Below are 22,304 nucleotides of genomic sequence, written 5' to 3' on the forward strand. Positions count from 1 at the left end.
TTATTTGTTAAAATCTCATTTATTTATCCCTGATATACAAAACAACATTTTTTTCCTGTGTGAAAAATAGCTCTAGAGTTTGTTCAGCTCTGTCTGGTTTGGCCCTCAAGTTTTGCCAACAGAGGAGGACTCAAGTATGTACAATGTACGGTCCCTAAGGAGTGGGAAAAAGATGACCCTCAACAGCTGATGTGAGGATCGGGTCTTGTCAAAGCCCCTCACTAAGAAGGAGAGGAGAGAGCGGAGCGTGATAAAAACTGTACCAGTGCTTAAGGGGAGGGGGCTTGCATGACAGTGCCAGCTACAGTCCATGCAGCAGGATTTACCAGAGAGCCTCTTAAGAGCAGATGGGGAAGGTTTCCCAAAGCAAACATGGAAGTCCAAGCCATTTTTTCCCTACAGAACTAAACACATAAAAGGTGCGAACAGTGTCTTAAATATTGTGAAGCAGATTCTAGTGAAATCTGAGCTTTTCTGGGAAACCTTCCCCCTGAACCGTCATTCAAACATCACTTAATCACACACAGGCTCCTGTGTGAGCGTCGGTTCTCCTCATATACATAAATCTTTTTACACTTTTCAGGTTTCTTTACAAAAATAAGGTTATCTTGCATTCATGTCATCAATTAAAACAGGGTTACAAAGTGAGATGAACATCCGTTATTGCACAAACTGAATACGTACAAGTAGATCATCCACTAAAACGAATGAAAAACAAAACATTTTACAACTTCTGCTTTTGATTAATACATACAGACTAATAAATATGTATCTACCTCAGCCTCTGTCTAGTAGAAAATGAGATGAAAAATTCGGAAATGTTCGTAGAGGGGAAGGCTTTGACATAGGCAGAATAATGAAAATCAAGACCCCGAGGGGATGGGTGGCGCGTGTGACAATGACGACAGGTTGCCATGGTGATAATTGCACACTGCACTGACACATCATCCACCTCGCTTACATATTTCTATGTGTGGAAAGTGCCTTGTCTAGAACACCAGATGTCAATTGCTTATTCCCGTTGATAAAGCAGTGGGGTCGATGGAGGCACTTGTGGAATGAACACATCGCTAACAGATCAGCGCATCTTTTGTTCCTATCAGGCAGCCATTACGAGCCTTCACCCTATTAGTTTTAGTTGCACTTCACAAATAAATGTCTTAAGTAGTAGAAATGTTTCAGGACAACATGAAAATCAACATTTAAAACGGTCAAATGTGGAAAAACGTACAAGAATCTTGAACCTGCAAATCTCTTTTAAAAAGAGACGAGTCGACAATTTAAGATCAGTTAAGACATTCAATTATTATTTTATATTACAGAAATTATGTTAATTATATTAATCTTTAAGTTTATCTTTGCAAACACGGAAAGCCCACCCCCAGTTTAAAAATCAGCCAATAGTTAAAGCTCAGTAGATGAACGGAAGATGACAAAGTGAAATTATTTGTTGCTGATCCGAAGTATAAAAGAACATACTACAAAGACACATATAACATACATAAGATGTAAGACATCGTTCACTATTTTTGTTAAGCTTAGAGTATTTGATCAATTTTGTTAATATAAAATAAACATCACGTGCACTCTGTTCATGCAAAGCCATGCTGTTTGACAGTATATTTTACACTATCAAAACGAATGCAATGCATTGTTAAGTATGCCAACAATGACAGTGAAGTGGGCTTCGAGTGTGTATTTAAGGCATCCAGAAATTAGAGTTGTGGGATGTTGTGGACATCCCTGTCTAGTCCAGAAAACAATTAAGAAAAAAATAAATATGGAGTGTCTCTTAAATGATATTTTGGGTTCGGTAGCAAAGATAAGGAGAAGTGGAGAGATGAAGGAAAGTGAAAACAAATAAGCGTTTTGTTGTGGATGAAAAGATGAACAGTCTTAAGCATTGTACCAGATATGAGATAATAAATACGCAGTACTGATATGTTGTCTACCATGTCAAACACCATGCTGCCGTCAACACATTTTAGGCTTTATCAGTTGAATACACTGGCCTAGTGGCTGGAGTGCTAGGAAATTATTTGAAAAGTTAAAATAAGTCTGAAAACTCACCATTTGCAGGCTATTGATTTTCTGTAGTGTTTTACACCAGTTAATGTCTCCATGTTACTCAGAATACTACTAATCAAGCTGATTCTAGTAACATACTGTCATCGACAACAGTGTCTGCCTCAGGCCTGTACCATTACCTCATGTAGCTGGAGGAGATGCTGCTGTGTTTCGGAGAGTAATGGAGGTTAGCCAACACAGCGATCAAAGGCAGATTGATCAGAAGGCCCAGAGCAGCTGGTTAGGTAATGATGTCTTCATTCTTTTAGCCATCCATTTGCTCCCCGCTCTTCCTCCCTCCCTCACTTCCTGCCCTCTCCATCCACCCCAGCCTTCTCTGGAACGGTTATTAAGAGCTATATTTAGATAAGTAGAAAATCTCGACTCTCGGAGTGCATCGCTGCAGAATGTTTGTGTGTGTTTCTATCCATCTCTGTGATGCAAGGCTGTAGCTACAGTATGAAAGAAGGGTGTGTTATAAAAAAAAAAACTACAGGTGCCTACACCACTGCCGACAGGCATGTCTGCTTGCATAGACCGAATTCTTCACCTGACCACTGAGACTCGCAGTAAAGAGATGAGAAGTCCATGAAAAGGAGAAATAACGCAAACAGGAAAACAGATACTAAGGCATCTGTCCCGTTATGAGTGCAGTGCTTCTCAGAGGGACAAATGTCAGCGTGATCTACAAGGAAATGGCACTGTGGCAAATTCCAGTTTAACCCAGACCACCTGATCAGTCAGGAACAGAATTATTCAAGCTGGAAATCAAAGACTGAAGTGTTTTCCAAAGGCAAAAAATGTGTAAGGAATAGTTGTTTGCTACATGCTCACTCACATTTTCATACACTCAGACAAACACACATTATGCTTCCATGGCACTAATTGCTAATTTCCCTACACAAGTGGAAGACTGGTTCAAAAGATAACTCTTTCAGGTCCAAACTTTGATCCCAACTCTAATGATAAATGAGCTAAAGAAAAAAAAAAATCTCCTTTTTAAAGACCCCCCCCCAAGCTCCTTATTGGATTTGACCAATACATGTCTTTTCTGACCCTAAATCCACATTCACCCTGCTGTGGGTTTCATAGGAGTAAATGGAGAGCAGAGAACAGGTGGAGTAGTGTTTCACCCCCTCCATACAGTGTCCGTCTCCAGGAGACACCGGGTGGTCCTTAAAACAAAGTGGTGGTGGAGGGGGAAGAGACAGGAGTGGATGAGGAGTTAAGAAGAGCCTGGCGTAGCAGTAGAACTCTTTCCAGAATTAAATATTGATCCTAAGCCCTGAGGTTTGTTGCATGTTTGTAGCTTTGGGGGATTAGAGACCACAATGCTCCACTCCTCCTCCTCCTCCTCTACCACCTGTTCTTTCTCCTCCTCCACCTCCCCCTCTGCTTTTCATCACTGTGACTTCTCATCGGATTCAGAGGGGACATGTTCGCGGGGCAGAGACACGCTGCGATGTCGATCCCACAGTTTGTGGAGCTCGGTGGCCTCGTTCTCGCTGCTGCTGGTGCCGCTGGTGCCACTGTCTCGGAAACTGGCCAGAGGAGGACGCACCTTCACACCTTTCACCGTCACAGAGCCCTCAATTGCCTTGCGAAGCTGGATGACAAAACACAATAAGTTAGACAGTGAGCCACAAAGACTCCAGGAACTCCTGCAGGTAACATGTCAGAGAAGTGATACATGCTTTTATTGCTAGCTACAACCTTTAGCTTTTAACCACCTTACATTACTGACCTGGACTTAATTGTTTGACAGTGGCAGTTGTCAGCTGCTAGCCAGGCATTTAGGGGTACATATAGTACCCAGATGGTCAGGACTATGGTTTGTCTGCCTTGCCTCATGCAGAGATGGGTAGATGCTAAGTGGCCACAGATGTATAAAGCACATCTGAAGCATACACTGCATCAATTTCCATAAGATGTTCTTAGTGTGTTGGCCATAACTGAAAGGGCTTCTATAAGGCTATACTCCCATTTAAAATCTACAGATTGATGCTTAGTCTAATTATCATTAAAAGGTGTGAGGACATAAAAAACATAAAACGAAACCTAATTTTCCTCCACCACAACAATAAACCCAGCAGTTGGTATTAATGTTTTTCACTGCACATTTATTCATCTGCACAGTTCCACCTGCCACATACATACAGTGGAAATTAAACTAGATCCAAAAATGTCCACATCCAGGGTAAGACCTGCTTCTGCCACAGTAAATACTGCAGTCAGTCTGTTAGACATGTTCATAGACAATTCATAATAGGTAATTAAACTGACTGGTACCAACGTAATTGTTGGTAAGATTACCACAGGAAGTCAGCTTTGATTTCGCATAAAAACATATGAATGGCGCCGTCCCTGACTGAACTGTTTAGATGTTTTAGGCATTGTTTAAAAATTGATAATTTCTCAAAGTTTTGCTGATGAAGTGAAGGGTTTGGATTCTTACAGATCCTGGGGCAGCACTGAGCATGTCTGAATGCACCAGGGATTAAATACTATACTGCACATGGACATGCACATCCCTGTGATTCTCATATGGACAAGATGGCCTGTGATATAAAATTGTGCATGTGATAGACAGACAGACAGACTGAGAGAGGCTGGGCTTTGTCTGTCTTGGTCGGGTTTTGTGTCTGCTTGTTGAACGCCGAACAAAAACACAGAAATGTCAGGGACATGCAAGCAACACTGAACTTAGCAACAATCCTCTCACCAATTCACAAAGAACAAGTGGTTTTTGGTTGATTGTGACGCAGGAAACATAAAAAAAAAGAAGAGGGTAGAGGAGGAGAGAATAGATAGAGAAACAATAGAAAGAGGCAGCAATATTAAGCAGCCTTTTGTCTGTCACAGCACATAACAGGCAGAGTGAGGAGGAATTCAGAGTGCGGATGCACAGCACAGTGACAGCACTTCTGATGATGTTGACAGTGAATTTACAGTTACAAAAGTGGTGAATATGTTGCCTGTTTAAATGATGAGCCATGAGACAGTAAATTACACATCATGGGTTTGGTTTCAAAAGGTCAATAAACACCCAACTAATTAACAACATAATGTGGTAATACAAAAAAATTTAAAAACAAAAACAAGCGAGATTTGTAACAACACTCTTACCTCTTTGAGGGACACCACGCCAATGAGGCGTCCAATGCTGGTGACATAAGCGTGGTCAAGGCCCAGCAGGGAGAAGATGGTGTGGGTCTAGAGAAGAACAGAAGTGGTTACTAACAAATTTAAAAAGTGCAAATCAGAGACAATACTATACAAGCTTCCGACTTTAAATAGAAAATGAGGCTCATTAAAGGAAATGCACCACTGAGTTCAATTATCCAACAGTGACAACTTCATTCACAATGGATTCGACCTACTAGTCAAATGTTCAGCTATATGGGATACGACCACTTTGGGAAAAGTGAAAAGAAAATTGAGCGTGTTCTACTGTACTTTTGCATCCCCATGACTGCAAAGTGATGTGTGTTATTTGTACACACCATCTATTGGATGTTAGTTCCTCCGCTATTGCTTTTCCTAAAGTTCCTACCATTTTTATTCCCATAAAAGACATTTTTGGAGAGTACTTCCATATTCAATCCAAGGGTCTAAGGACAGAAGTTTCAATGTTGAACAGGTTGTGAAGCCCACTAAGGGAAATTTATGATTTGTGCTTCAGTCTGTAACTATAATTCGGCTGATTGAGTTCATTTAACAGTGCAGAGTGATGTAAAACCATGTCCCAAAGAGATCTTAAAGGCTTAGTTGTGATGAAAACATTGCAGCTGCTGAGTGGATCCTCTTTCACCTCGGGTGAAAGTGATGACCACAAATTAACCTGTGACAGATGTCTCATGAATGGGGTCAAACACAGGTTGAAGATGTTAAAGAACCCATTTTATAGAAGGGATATAAATGTCAAGAGCAATTTTATGCACTGAGTGTAATTTCATCATTTACATTAGTTACAGGCCTTGATGGATGATATCAAAAAGACAATTCCCAGTTAAATAACCATTTGAGCCAGTCTGTACTGAGGCTTTACTACTGTCAACTATCCAGCTGTTTTTACATAATCTTTTTATGACTGTACACAGTATGTAATTTGTGATTAAGGAATTAAATTGTCTTTACAAACAATGACTACTGCAATTATAATTCAATAATAAAATCATTAATGCTAAAATGTATACTGAGGTTTTCATGTGTTGTTAGAGTCATTTGTGTCTAGAAGGTTTAATTTCTGTAATTGATATTGTATAAAATAAAAAGGTGGCTATGACCCTGTTTTTCTCTCTATTTATACTGATTGCCCTATTAGTGTTGTATTTGCTGATGTAATGAATCCATTTCTCTATGGGTTTGATTCAATCTCATCTCCACTAGTAGATCTAGTAGGGAGGAGTGTGGCTCATGCAGCAATAAGAAGGGGGTCAAAAACTTTAGTGTTGGATCAGAAGGGTTCCAGGACCGATGCCAGCTGGACTTTTTGATCGAGACCCTTTTAGTGTGTAATGGAACTTTCGGCTCAGCCAGAATGGACATTTGGGACATTTGAAATTGATACCACTGTGCCAAGGAAAAGATTGTTAAGTGTTTTTAGAGCGGTTCCAGTAGTAATGCAATCCATCAATGAGTTTCCCCACAGAGGGATACAGTAGGTTCTCTGGGGAGAGAGTCAGCTCCCCTCCAATTCAATCCATTCAGATCTTTTTCAACTACAATTTACTTATTGAAGGTGCTACTACCAGCACCTTAGAATCTCTTGATCATCAGGACGGTAATTGAATACACTGCAGACTATAAACAAGAGTTGGAACAGCAGACATCAGCCTTTGCATTTTAAACTGAACTAAAATCTAATATCCAGTGTCTGAAACAGGGGTCACAGAAAATATGCCCTTACTTTGCCAGCATCAAAAACTACAATTACAATAATAAATTCACTTGTTTTTCTCGTTGAGAATTTAACAACTTTGGGTGAATTTTGTCACATTCAGACACAGCCAAAAGGCCAGTTTCCATATTACTAAGCTAACAAACCCTGTATCATCTCTTGGCAAAAACTACTTTTGATTACTTTAAAATTAAGACTTTTCTATGCGTCCAGAATACTGTCTAATTTTCTAATGCGGCTTTCACACAAACTTTCAGTGATACAGCTACATTACCTACACGGCTATATGACAGTACTAGTTAAGTAGGTCAAAGTAAATAAGAGCTGCTTTTCTTTAGGTTTATGGTTAAAACCTTTAAAAAGTCATGGTTTTACTAATAATTGTCTCCTATGTTTAAGATTGTAGTTATTTGAATTAACCAAACCTTTAATATTTGTTCTGTAAATCCCATCTGTCTTATCTGACTGCAACAGCACCTTCAATAGATCTTTGGTTTGATAAGGACGATACTGTGCTACCTTGAGTCTAGTTAGCCGCCAACTTAAATGAACTGTCCCCAAGCCAAAACTCAGAAACATACTGTCATGTAAATATTCCATGCCACAGATTTGTGTGTTACAAAACGGCCTGTGGACAAACAGACAAGAGCAACAACACAGTAAACAGCATGGGATAACTGGTGGCCAGAGGAGCAGAGGCCAAACAAAAGAGTGTTTGAACTCCACACACACACACACACACACACACACACACACACACACACACACACACACACACACACACACACACACACACACACACACACACACACACACACACACACACACACACCTGTATACAGCAGGGGCAGTGGTGGCATGGTGTTTAATATGCTGAAGGAGATTGTGCGTGGTATTGGCTTTTTGGCAGTGTGCAGCGGAGGGAGGGGAGCGAGATGGATTGGTGCAGAATCCCTTTCTTAAATGTTTAAAGAGAATTCACACAGAGCCCAGGGGATGAGGAAAAGACAGACAGAGAGTGAGGAGAGAGCAGGTAGCAATATGAATGGAGGACGTCAGGCTCTGCGGCAGCCTCTGGCAAGGCAGAAACAGTTGATATGTGTGGCTGCTTCCAGGGTGCGTAACTTTGCTACAGTGAGAAAACTAAATCAACACGAGCTCTAAAGAAGTAGAGCTCCTTTCTGCATGGTGCACTCTTTTTCTCCTTCACACGCTGGGGGGGGGGGGGGGGGGGCATGGTATGAGTGGGGGTATGTGTGATCTTTTGCATGGTCCTTCAATGTCATTAGACACTGCGGGAACACCTGGTGTTTGGGAACTGGATCTTTACAAGTGCTTGTGTTTGCTGTGGAGAAGCTGGCCTCACCCTCTCAAATAATAGTAAGTTAAGTAGAACAGGAAAGTTTTCTATTGGGATGGGAAGACCCTCTTGATATACTGTCATAACTATCAAACATCCTGTATTAACATGTGTTAAACCTGTACCACTCATTCTTCCAACCACACTAGCACTATAGGTCTTTGATGGAGGGTAGGTATGAAAAGTCATCTGAATATGGAATATGTATACAGCTTTTTAAAAAGAAGATGTTATAAAGACATCTGTTATAAAAATATCCCAGATACACCCTTTAAAACCTAAACTTGATAGTGTCTATCTACTTAAAAAAAGAAAACAAAATCAGGCAGTGCAGAGATGAGATACGTTCCTTAGAAATTATTTTTTTGTTTTCATTTCAGTGTTGATTGGCTATGCACATATGCTTATTTATTCCACAAGTTAGGAGAACATATTCAGATGCTCCCTGACAGAGAACATTCATTTGTCGTCAGTAAGTTGTGACCACTATATAAAATCATAACTTGTGCCAAAATGATAATGTCACAAAGCCCGATTATTGTCTTTAGGTAAATTACTCATTTAAAGGTTAGATAAGTTCGTACACATCTGAAATACCAAAGGTGGTGGTCCAGGGGGTCCTCAAAACTGAACATCATGAAACAACATTAATTTTTTATGCACCACCTTAATTGCTTCATTTCTTAGATACTGTAAATGTTTGCTGCCATTGTTTTATATTAATTTAACCCTTTGAATAATTTATTAATATCGTGCACAGCCCTATTAATCTGTTGTATCGCTTAATAATTTTTGCACTTTTTCTTCTATTCAGTTTAAATATTTACACCTTTAAAAAGTTTTTATCACTTTGTGTTTTTTTTTAAATATTTTGTTTTAACTCCTTTAATATTTTACTTAATCTGGTGAAATACTAAGACAAACACTTAGCAGCAAGTATACACAAACACTAATTATCAACCAGATGGTTTTAGTATTGTGGTGGACAGGGGTGAGCACAGGCACTATGACTGGTCTGCAGTTACACAGCTCCATAAAAAGCTAGTGGTGATGCGTGCGTATTCTGAGACACCTGTCAATTGTAGCTAGGCAGTGAATTTTTCCCATGCTTACTCCTGTGAACCACAACATTAAAACACCAGGTGGATTTATTGTTGGGGCCGGTCTGTGTATGTTCTCCAGCATGACAAATACAGCACGCACAGCTGAAACAAACTGAACATCAGATGTATTCACAATCAGACCTTATGGAGCGATGTGCGCTCCACCAGCTGGAATGGGGCAGGGTCGATCTTGCAGTTGCTGAAGTTGACCTGCTCATCAAGCTGCTTCTCCTCCCACTCTGCAATCTTAAAAGAGAGGAAGAGTTATTATGTTTTGTAATATGGACACAGACATGCAAGAAACAACTCTGAAGAATATTCTGTGAAGAAAGAATATTCAAATGAAATAAGAGTGATGAGAGATAAAGATTTCAAAACAAAATATGAAACAAGAGAATTGCCTTTGTTGGATTTAAGGGTTTGAATCCACAAGAGGTGCTGGTCAGTAAATTAATTAAATTACGTGCATCTTATTTAACTACAGAGGCAGATCCACTAGCTTGATAAAAGGTTTATTTCCAGTGTTAAATCTTGGCTGGCCAGATATTTTTTTCACTAGCTTGATAGTGTGTATTGATGATTCTGTTTACAGGTATTGTCTTTGTGTTAAACACCAATCAGAAAGCAAGGGCACCAAATAATCCAATAGCAGCTCCTGACAAATCACCTCCCTGTGATAGACAATCAACAGACCCAGCACCACCCTGAATGCCTCTATAAATCATACAAGACCTACAACAATGGTGAACAAGGAAGGGAGACATGGCCAGAAGTGATGACACACGAGGTGAACAATGAGTGATTTCAAGAGCCACAAAAAAAAATAAATTAAAAAAAAAATAAAGGAGGGGATGGAAGAGGGGAAGTGTGAAGAATGTGCAGGTGACAGAGACAAAATGAGCAGTGCTGTTGATGGATGAATTATAAATGATGTCATATCCAAAACTATAAGACTCCAGGGTAGCTGGCCCAACTGGGGATATTGAGAAATTTGAAAAGCCAAAGCTGTCAGAGCATGACGTCATCAAAAGAAAGCTGAGGTTAGAGTTAGACAAATATAGTATACATTTTTAAAGACTAAAAACACACAAATCCAATGTATCTGATGTCTTCAATGTCAACAAATCCCACGAGAACAAAACTAACAGATTATTCTTCTTAATCCTCAGTGCCACTGATCTTAATTTTTGTCCAAAAACAATAAAACCAGGTCAATAATTTTTTCCTGTATAAGCTAGATTTACTGAAAAATATCCAACCATCCATCAACCATTCATCCCAGGTGTCATTGGCCAAGAGGCAGGGTACACCCTGGACAGGTTGCCAATTACCAATTAACCAATTCACCTTTGTTTCATTGGACTTGGGAGGAAACCAGATTATCCAGAAGAAACCCACGCAAGCACAGGGAGAACAGCTGGGGATTTGAAATGGGGACCTTCTAGCTGTGAGGTGGCAGTGCTAACCACTCCTCCACCCACCAAAAATTAATTAAAAAGGTTTTTGCAAAGCTCTTATATAAATATGTTGTGTCATATTTGTGAGCCGTTTAGATGTTTTCATTAGACATTACTGGGCCATGTTCTCAGAGCTACAGACAGGGAAGGAAAGCAGAAAACTACTGAGAGAAAAAAAATTTAATTATAACATCTTTCGTTGGAATTGTTAACAGTAAAAAGAATATAAATTTAACAGCACCTCTACCCTTAAATGAGCCTCAAATAATTCAAGAACTCTGTGCTGACACCAGAATTTACATATTTTGGTTGGGGAAAAAACTCATATTACACTTGGTGGTTTTAATGTTGTGGCAGCTTTACCCATGTTTCAACAGTGCGGCCTGAAATACATTAGATACCATATATTTCACCTATTTATTTAGTAATAAAGCTGTAGTCTATTAATTTAGCATTACATTTACACAAAACTGGGGGCCTTGTGAGAGATAAAAAAAGCAAGTGTTGCTTATGGTATGTGCAGAATAAACAAATGGGGCAGTGCCACATTTTGATGATTGTTGCTTGCAATTGTGACTTCTTTTCAACTCATGTCCATTCATAGGTCACAAGTGTGCAGTATGTGATGATTAAAGAAATCTCTGAAAATTTTTAACAGAAGAAATAGTCCTGTGAACCAATTTCTCTGCTCACAGATTGTTTATATCTGACAGACAGTAAGGTTTTACTTTATTAGGACTAACAGTTTCATCTCTAACAACTTGTAATCATCTACTGCTTTGTTCTTCTTGGTTGTAGAGTGTGTGTGTGTGTGTGTGTGTCTTTATCTCACCTCTCTAATCGTCATGTCATCCTCCACATCTCCATCATCCTGAACAGAGGATGGAAGAGGAAAGCAGTCAGTACAGATGTAGATAACACTGATACACAGTAGATACCTTTGTAGTACACACACTAAACACAGAATCATGATGAAAGCCCATTTGTACAACACAAATAAACAAGGAGTAAAAATGATGAAACAACTGTGTCCAGTTGGATTTTCAACTGCTCACTCTCCACAACATCTATCCACAGAAGGTAAATGACATGCTGAAAACACATAATCACCCATGCATCACATCATAAGGACAGACATGGAATGAGTGACTAAACCAGCAAATATAGTAAATTTAATGGGTGCAGGGGATATGATGTATGAGATGTCAGAACAGATGATCATTACAATGATGGATCTGCGGCACTGTCAGGCTGCAAATTGTCAAGCTGGAGTCAAACTAGCAACCTTGTGTTTTACAGAGAACCTAAACCTATATAGGTCTGAGTGATGGAAATGTACAACTGAGCGTGAAAGAGCCTTCACTCCAGGGTGTGTACCTGTGCAGCTCTGTTTGTGTGTGTGAGATGAGCTGTGAAATACGACTTCAAAGTGTTTAGTCATGTGCTTTATTACAGGTATTTACTTTCTTAGGATTGAATGCAGAGCATCTGTGTTTGAGTGTTACAGAAAAAAAAAAAAGAAAGGCAGAGTGAGTGTGACCCAGAGGCTGATGGGAGCCCTGAGCTCATTTATCCTCATCGTTGCGGTGGCCGACCTGTTGGTAACCCTAGCAACTGTTGCTGCAGGGTAGGAAGGAGGTGCCCTACTGTAGCATTATGCAAGTGAGAGGCCAGACGTGCCTGGAGTTGATGAGACAAAGCACACGCACTTAAAGCACTTTATCTCTGCTGTCTCACTGATCGTTCTGCTTGTCACACACCACAAGGGCACACTGAATGTCACACTGTTGTTGTTCTGGGGGTAAAATTGAAACTAAAAAAATATATATACGGGGAGATCGAAGCACTTTGGTATGTGTGCGTGCAATTGCAGAAGATGACGGATTTTGAGAGACAGATAGGAGGGACCTTGCATGCAAAATAGGTGCTTTCAGAAAGATTAGTTCCATTATTAGGAGAGCCAATCTCTGCTTCTGGATACACGAATGAAGAGTAAACTTTTTGAGTGTGCATGTAAATGACAGAGCACATGAGTGAGATTTGAATGAGCATCAGGGTTGTGTGGGTGGGTGCAGAGGTGTATAACAGGCTATGAGACTCCAGAGTGCTGACAACAGGCTGATGAAGCTGTGCCGCTTGCTGTCCTCTTCTTGTGATTAGAAAATGATTTGAAAGGTCTGTTCCTCTTTCTCTTCCTGCCTGCAGTAGTTGATCCTTATATTCGTGGAGCAATCTGATCCCACAATCAGTGGAAACCATCCAAGTCTTGGGTAGCAGGGAACTTACAATTTACCACCTAAAACAGCTGCAGCACACAATCTGTGGGGTCCTGTTGTCAGCTAAAGCACTGTATATAATCAGGAGAGGGCTCTGATTGTGGAAATCTGGATAATAAGGAGTCTTGCGCCTCAAATATATGCTGGAGGGATAGCTAAAGCATCTTTGTCTTTTAACCTAAATCCAAAATCTGCTTCTTTTTGTTAAAGGATTAATAATCAGAAATTACAAATATTTATCAGTCATTGTACTGACTGACATTTTTCAATGTTCGAGGAAAAAAATTTGTGGTATATAGTTACCAGTTCTATTTTATGAATGAGGACTGTTTCTGTTGCTCTATTATCCGACTGTTTAGACCATAAAGCTATTTTCTGCCTGTCCATCCTAGAAGAGGAATCCCTCCTCTGTTGCTCATCTTATGTGATTTAAGGTCCAAGGCTTTGATTTTGTATAAATACTGTATGTTTGTAATGTGCTCTTGTTCTCTCTTGCAAAAGATCTAAATGAGATTGAGCAACTATTTGGCATTTAATACAAGTGAACATGTTACTGACTGTGCATAGCTATCTCAATTCTTTGAACCCTAATGCAGCTTCTAGCAACAAATGGTCTGTGCTCACTTTAGGGTCTAAAGCTCCTACTGCTCTGTATTCTCTAGGTAAAAAATATTTTGTTTAGTTCAGCCCATTTAAAATTGATAATGCATTAATCACCACTCAATAAGCAGTTACATTATAACAGGGGTAATCTGAACAACCAGTATAACATACCCCGGGAACCTAAAGCACCAAATTCAAATTTTATGCTGATGACAGCAACAGGAGTACTGTATTTCTGCTTGTTCTGTGGAAACAGACATTGCTAAAAAAAAATAAAAAATAAAAAATAAAAAAGCCACAAGCAATTTATAATTGATTGCCACTGAATTTTGTGCAGCTGGATGCCACAAACACTGACATGTGTGTAATTGGCCTCAGCAGCTGGAGGGTCCAGATGCCACAGTGACTTAGCTCATTATCTCCCTGCATTACTGATAAATGTTAAATTCTGCAGTTATTTTTCATAATAAAGCTGTATAAACATGTCAAACCAGTTGTGAAACCTTGTTTCTTTCAGCTTGGCCAAAGGACTAAGATGAAATCACTCGTCTCTAGTCATTTGTACTTCCCTTTAGATTAAGCTTTATTTCTATAGCTATCCACAGAGTGTGATAATGATGCAGTGGAGTGTGAACAGTCGAATATATACTCAGAATTCAGTATAGGTAGCGAAGCTGAGAAAAAAAAGACTTATTACACACTAGTGTTAAGGCAACGAGCAAAGGGAACATATGTTACTCTGCCAGCACTTTAATGCAACTTGTCATTTCTCTTTTGCATCATCTCCCTGTGCTCCCATACAGTCAAGAAAGAAAGAAACACACACATTTCCCAACTTTTTTTCCCTAAAGAAACAAAAAGAATAAAAAAAAGTCAAAGAAATAAAGAGGGAGTGGGGAGCAAGGTGCCAAAAATCTGAGCCCAAAAGCCATCATAAATAAAGGATGAAGGCATTCTGAAAACACAAGAGTGGCGGAAAAATAATGAGAAAAACAGCGAGGAGAGACTGCGAGGCTGGGCGGCGTCATTTCTCTCAAACAGACCACTGATGTCATTTACCTTGCATCAATATTTCACAGCCAAGATGGAAGGATGGGCAAGGTGTATGAGCAAATGACAGCGATACAAAAAAAGGGGAGGAGGGTTTTAGAAAAGTGGTGGAAAAAGAGCATGAGGCAGGGCTGCAGAAATTAAACTGGATCCAGAAAAAAACAATAGAAGAATGAGAATATAATTTAAAGAAGCAAGGGGAAGAAGTAACAGTATAATCTGTATTCTACTGCATAGATGTTACTCTGAAGTTTTCAAATTTGTTAGCCCCACAAAGCCTTAATAGGTTCAGAACAACATGGTAATCAGCACTGCTCTCTGCCATGTGCACTTAAACACTGTTGACAGGGGAAACAGGTCCACAGGCTTAGTGTACTGTAAATGCACAAACACCAAGAGGTAAAGGGGTTCGTTACTAATTAGCTCACTTCAAGGCAATAATGACTAACATACTTTTAGGCCTACTTAACGCATCCAAAAATTCACTGCACTAATAACGTGCCATCTGTCCCAGCACTTACCGTACAATATGTTCCACATGGGTACACTTATATTACTGGACTTTATGAAATTACAACCAACAGTGGCAAATAAAGACCATTGAATGGTGTCTACCAAATGATATGTCACAAAAAATCTACAGGCAGCAGATAAATCTAAAAAAAGAACAGGGGATATTATGAAAAAGAACACAAAATACATAACAAGGGGCAGTATTTATTTGCCCTTAACACACACGTCCCCGGAGGTTAGTAAGACATGCCAAAAATTTGAGCTATGACAGACTAAAGTTACAGATTTCTATTTTAACACAAGAAATTAAAGGTATCCATTTCCACTGAGGCAAATGTATTTCCATATACTCTGGAATAAAAACAGCCAGTATGCACAAGATAAAGTGCTGAAATGAAACCTAGGATTAGAAAACTTCTTACAACAGCTTTTGTGCAAACTATTTCAGCAACCAGATTTTTTCACAACCTGCTTAATCAAAGATACGTCATGTACAGTTTGTCCTCTTTTATTAAAAGGTGTGATTAGTGTCATTATTAAGCTCCACATTTCCAGAAATATGACACAGGATATGCATCCAGTGTCAATAACAGTAGCTACTGCCCTGTAAAGTCCACTTTGAATGACAATGTACACTATACTGCACATTAAATTCAAAGTTTCCTCAGATGTACTAACCAAATCCCAATAACTAATAATTACGTAATAGCTCTTAATTTAACAGAAAACTAGGGAGTAGGTCCAAGTTTGTGCTGACTCACTTTTACTCATCGTTCAATCGATTTCATTTCACCAGTCTCTAAATAGGTCTCTGTGCTGGATCCACTTTTTAAATTTGCTATTCAACCTGTAATTGATTAATTGCATTAGTAATGTTCACTACAGCCTCAATTTCTGACTCAGAAGAGAAATGAAAAATAGTATATGCCACAGTCCCAATTTTCACAACTCCAATTCATAAGGTTACTTTCAGATTACTTCCGAGTTTGTTCTCTCTTATCTTATAAAGCCAAATAAGTAAATGTTTTTCTTTCCTTTCCACTTTTTCCTCAGTTTTCATTCGAGTTAATTATGTTCAAAATACGTTCAAATCCTTTCTGAAGTACTCTTAATTCATGTGCAAACAAATTAAAGGAACTTTGAATTTTATTTGCAGGTAAAACCTGGGCTCTGCTCCACAGAGCTGTCCTTCATAAACAAGAGCATTTCATCAACGCACCTCTACAAACTTGCTTTAAAATGTTTATCTACTCCTGCCTCACCTGTACCTTGTGTAAGAGTTTTTTTCAAAGCAGGAGAACTTGTCATGCTACAAAAACTTCTTTCTTAATAGAAATGTGTGACCCCTGCCTTTTCCCCTCACATTAGTACACAAGCACTTACACTTCTTTTTCATAAATGACAATAACAAAAATTTCCCTTTCACTTTTAATATCAGCTGGTTATGTAAACAGGACCATTCATCCACATTTCAGAAAGGATGAACCAAGTTCAGTCTCCACACGCTTTATCCACTTTGCCTGCAATGTTTTGTTTTTTTTTGGTAATCCAATAGATGTCACTATTAGGTGATACACCAACAAAGTGTCAACATTGTGTCAGCACAGTTAGGGAACTGTGCCATACAATCCATGAGGTGTCATCTACCCATCACTAGCTGGAGCCAATTCCAGTTACCAAGGGTCAAAAGGAGGAAACCAGAGTAAATGGAGTAATCCCCTACATGTATGTAGAGAACATGCAAACTCCAAAAACATAAAACAGCTGGCTGGCATGTTTGAACCCCTTATCTTCTCGCTGTGAGACTGGCATGCTAACCCCCCTGTCAAAACACCTCTAGAGCCCTATTTCACCAAGGGATGTCCCTGAACTTGCACTGTAGTTACTGTACTAACTAATAGGTTTTATGTAACATGCCATTTTGTAGGTGAAAAAAAAAAAAAAATAGAGATTGGTGAAATTTCAAAGAAATGCAAAGTGAAAAAAATGGCGACCTTTAATGTGACACGGCATCAATACCCTTAATGTAGTTTTATAACTGCCAGAGTGTAACTAGTTGTGTTCATACACACTGCCTCAAAGACAGACCATGCAATAAGCAGCGTCTCTGTTTTAAATGTGTCAAAGTACTATACTTTGATTAATCTTTTTCATTTGTACAGCTGAAGAAACTTGTTTAGTCATTTACCGCAAACTAACTAATGTTCCCCCGCTGTACTAGTCTCTGAGGCTGGTACACAAATCAACACGAGCACTGTGGTGTCATAGTGTGACATACACGCCTGAAGGTTCCCTTTTTACGCCACCAAATGAAAAAACACTCCCAGTGTTCCTCCTCTGTTACTGTTTTTGTACTTTTTGTTCAATTTCTTTGGGATATTAGGACTTGCGCTGTGGAATTGCACAGCATGGATTGTGTTACTAAACAGGTAAGTCTGATAATTTCAGAAAATGGCAGAGCCAGATGTAAAATAATTCAAAAAAAAAAAAAAAAAAAAAAAAAAAAATTAAGCTGAATGTGGTTGAAAGCCCAATGAAATTTAGTCTGTGAATTTGATAGAAAGAGTGCATTATTAGAGCACACAATCTTGTCAGTGTTTTCCATTATTTATTTCAGTGTAATTTATCAACTGTATACTGGACCATGAGTATACACACAAGCCCTGAAGCGATAGATGAAGAATGATCTGACATAGTACTGTGCTTGAGAATGAATGAAAATGTGTGCACACTTCAATAATTGTCACAGACATGTGGAACTAATGGAGGGCTTTAAGTGCCTCAAGTCTCGATCATTAATAGTGCTAATAGAGTTACACTGACACAATAATGACTGAGAATATGAAAGATGAATAGTGTGTGTTTTTTCTCCATTTATATGGAAGTGATGCCGACCTAGCAACTTACTGTAACATTGTTAGATTAATCACAGAGTGATGACCATCAAACTGGGCAGCAACTTTTAATGAACTATCATTTGGTCCTTGTTGTAAAACTTACACCAAAGACCAAATATCCATCTCAGGGCCAACACTGAGGTAACACAAACAGACAACCATTCACACGCACAGTCACACCTACAAGCAATTTAGACCAATAAAGTGAACATGAATCTATAAATTAACATAACAATATTAGTTATGGTTATAGTAAAAGGGTGGGTTCCTAGGTATAATTTGATGTTATTAGTTATGTTAGAAATCTTAAAACAACTAAAATGAAAACTGACATTAATGTTACAATGGGATTTTGAATGTGATTTTAGTTCTTTTGGAATGCAACTAGGCAGTTCTGGTTCTACTTTCACGCTCCTTAGCAAGGCTGTATAACTTATGTATATATGTATAATAATATAAAACTATAGACAAAATAAGAAAAAAGGCAAGACAATAAAATAAACTATATGAGTCGTGGTCAAGTTTTAAAATCTGAAATTTGAAATCTTAATTTTGAGTATTAGTAAGCAAGGTTCCTTAAATATCTACATATGTATACATTATGAGTCCTTATACTGGATTTACACAGAAGTGAAAACAAACGTTCAGAACATTTGTTCTGTCTTTAACGGTATATGGTCACCATGGGAACCTGTTATCGAAAAAACAAAAAGAACACATAAAAATGTCTTTTCTTCTATTAATTAATTTCTTAAATGTGCATGTGTGTTTATCTATAATGTATATAGTCTATATTTGTCTGCACAAAGTTCTTTCTTTGCTTTTTTTTTTTCTTGTCTTTCGAAAACATAAACTGTGGTTGCTAAATGAGGTGTATTAAATGCTGGAATATTTAAATATCAAAACCAAAAGCAAGAGAAAACTACCATTTGTATTAAAAATACCACTCAGACTGTGCAGTGGCTCCTGATGACATTGTATTTAATGAAAACCAATCAAATCATGATTTGACAAAGACTAGGCTATCTATATTCATGCATGATTATGTCAAACTTATAGTGATTATCAGGTTATTATCAGGAATTGGTGTTGCTGGGTCATTTGTCATGCAACGGTGGATGATCTTGTATCGTAGAATAATTTTTCTCAATTCATAATCAGACACTCACTTTATTGATTGACATGCATCACTGCTGGAGCGTGTGGGGTCGCGGGTAATTGGACAGCAGGCTACATCCCAGTTTGTGCTGATGTTTTTCAATACCTCCCAGGACTTCTCATGAATCATTATTTCATCTGAGCTGTTGCACAAACACCTGCCTGATCCTAATGAAGAGATATGATTCTCCTATGCTGATATTTAATGCTGCATACACAACTGGTTAACTGGTTGAGACACCTACCTCCCCTGCATTAAACACACGATTATCACAATGTCTTCCATCAATTACAACAAATGCAAAGGCACTTTGGGTCATTCCAGGAACAGGGTAACCCTGCTCTGGGAGGCAGTCACTGATTGGATGCCTCGGATGACACCATCTGATGGACAGCACCGCATGCTTTGTTGAACAGCCTCGTCCTCATAGGCCATAAATCAAAAACGTTTAATTTGTGAAAGGACAGTACCATAATCTTGCCACATGAAAACTGCATTCCAGACAGTATTAGCAGGTTTAAATAAAGATCTGTTTAATTTAAAATTTTAGAAAAATAACCAAATGAAATGAACAAAAAATGCGGTCCTTTCAGCTTATCCTGTGAGTTCAGGGTCGCCACAGAGAATCATTTGTACGCATATTGATTTGGTACAATTTTTATGCCAGATGCCCCTCCTGACGCAACCCTCCCCAATTTCTACCGGGCTTGGGACCGGCACTGCAGGGCTGGGGAAGGGGATGGGTTGTTGGGGGTTCAGTGTTCAAGGTTCAATTTTACAAGCCCTGAGTATTTCATTCTAGCAGTTTTGCAAATAAAGAAATTATTCAAATAAACAAAATTGACACTGAAGGTTTTCAGAAGCTCTTTGGAAACACTAAATATAACAGAAAATTGTCAAAAGCAACAGCTACAGTAGCAAAAAAATATGAAAGGATGTGATGAGGAAAAGGACAATAGAAAAGTGTCATGATGGCCACTTTAATTAAAGCTTCAAAATACTGTATAGAAAATTGTATTAGTAAAAAAATTTCTCAGTTAGCAAAATTAAAGAGCAATTTTCTTTTGTTCTGAGCTCACATGTACTCTAAGGTGTGTCAGTATATAGTCATCTTTTATGGGGTTGATTAATACTGCAACAAACTTGACATAAAATAAAATATAATCACTCTGAAGACCACATTTTAACCAGGTCAATGTTTTAGAAAAGTATTTCGAGACATTTTAGCCAATAATAATAGCATGTGGTGCATCATTGGCACTTAACAATGGTGGTACTGTAATTGCTCTACTTATCATTAAAAGCAATGGAAACTGAATAAGCTGAATGGATCACAGGCTTAGCCAATATTGTAAATAGCTAGAAGTCAGCACGTGGGATTATTGATTGGACAAGGACGAGGGTGTTCAACATTTTTTAGCACAATGGCTCAAATGGGCTTTGGCTGAGCGTGGCCCAGATGACAGACCATTGGCATTTCGGATTAGCCCTAAAATGAAATGGTGGGATGACAAACTGTTGATTGGCTGATGAACCTATTGCCGGAGAGATTCCAGGCATTTGAGTAGGCCCCAGATCGGTAACTCTTACCACAACAGATATCCGGACTCGTTTGGATGGCCTCCTGAGCTCAGGAGATGGGGGTCTCTCCATATTGTTGTTTTTCTTTTGGGCAACCAGAAACAAGCACAGAACATTACCAACAACCCCAACGTCAGTTTGACTTAACAAAAAGTAAAATTCCTTTGCAATGCCACTTTGACATGATCAAAGTTCATTGAAATGCTCAGGAAAATAAAAATTGGTTTCTATGAAAATGTGATGGAGGAGTGAAGCATTGTTCTTTAAAGCCTTGCAGGATGCTGTGCTGAGACAAAGTGAAAAGGGTTTATACCAAGGCTGGCTGTGAGAGTGCTCTGTAGATGTGTGTCTGTTTGTGTGGGAGGTACTGTACCGTAGAGCGTGAAGGACTGTATGTGAGAGATAGCATAGGACTGTGTGGGTGTACGGAATGTGTGAACGACAGGATGTGTGTGTGAATGATAGTGGCGTTGTAGCTGGCTGTATTCGAGGAAATGGCTCTCTTACCTCCAGGCCTTCTGTGTCTTGACTGGCACAGAACAGGTTCTTTAAAGCGATGCCTGAATTATCATGTGGGCCTGAAAAAGAGAGAGAGCGAGAATCAAAATAGTGCAACTACAGATATCCCCAGTCTATCTGTTACGGCCTGTCTAATTATGTGCCTTCTGTTTGCAGACCTAATCTTATGGGTCCCATGTAGAGAAGCATGACAACAACAGCTGCACTGTCTGCATAAATTATGTCGAAACAGAGACTTGTTGATGAATCCAAAAAGAAGATCTGGATTTACAAGGAAAATTTGAATGTTTTTCCTGGGTTTCATTGAGATCTAAAAAATACAACTAACCCAAATACAAATTACATTGACAAGCACAATCTCAAAGACAAAAGATAGACTTCCTCCACCAATAAATAGCTAACTTTGTGTGTAGTCAGCATTACCATTTCACTAGCTGTTGTTTCTTGGATGGAAATTTTGCGTCTGTTTCCAATTTTAATTAGGATCCCACGAAGAGCATTAAGAATCTCAATGCATCCCAAAGTGATCCCAGCTCCAACTTTTACAATGGCTCAAGAAAAGTTCAGTCACCTAATATCACAGCTTTTCTTTACTGTATACTGTAGTATAAAATATAGTACAATCATAGTAGTATACACATAATCTGGTTTTGTTCTGTCTTTTTTTGGTATGGATTCTGCTCCACTAGCTTTGAGGACATGTTCAAAAAACAGAATTTGAACAGTGCTCAGTCTGTACAAATTCTTTGTATTTTCTATTAATTTGGAACTGCACTCAGTGTCTCACACATCAACAAAAACATTTTAGTTTACTGCTAA

General features: G+C 38.8%; 1 protein-coding gene across 4 annotated transcripts in view; it reads right to left on the reverse strand.

The window, feature by feature from the left end:
* The window catches only part of clcn2c (chloride channel 2c), a 133,660-nt gene continuing 111,356 nt past the window's right edge, over positions 1-22,304 (reverse strand). For 3 of the 4 annotated variants that reach the window (XM_067507108.1, XM_067507107.1, XM_067507109.1), the window contains 6 exons: positions 21,474-21,544; positions 20,976-21,050; positions 11,720-11,758; positions 9,572-9,676; positions 5,194-5,280; positions 1-3,673 (listed from right to left, as the gene is read on the reverse strand). In XM_067507108.1, coding sequence (XP_067363209.1) covers positions 3,470-3,673; positions 5,194-5,280; positions 9,572-9,676; positions 11,720-11,758; positions 20,976-21,050; positions 21,474-21,544 — 581 coding nt within the window. In that variant the 3' untranslated portion in view covers positions 1-3,469. The remainder of the gene's footprint in view (positions 3,674-5,193; positions 5,281-9,571; positions 9,677-11,719; positions 11,759-20,975; positions 21,051-21,473; positions 21,545-22,304) is intronic. The other variant, XM_067507110.1, reaches the window with a different exon arrangement.

The sequence above is a fragment of the Channa argus genome, chromosome 6 (genome assembly GCF_033026475.1).
Source record: "Channa argus isolate prfri chromosome 6, Channa argus male v1.0, whole genome shotgun sequence".
Lineage (NCBI taxonomy): Eukaryota > Metazoa > Chordata > Actinopteri > Anabantiformes > Channidae > Channa > Channa argus.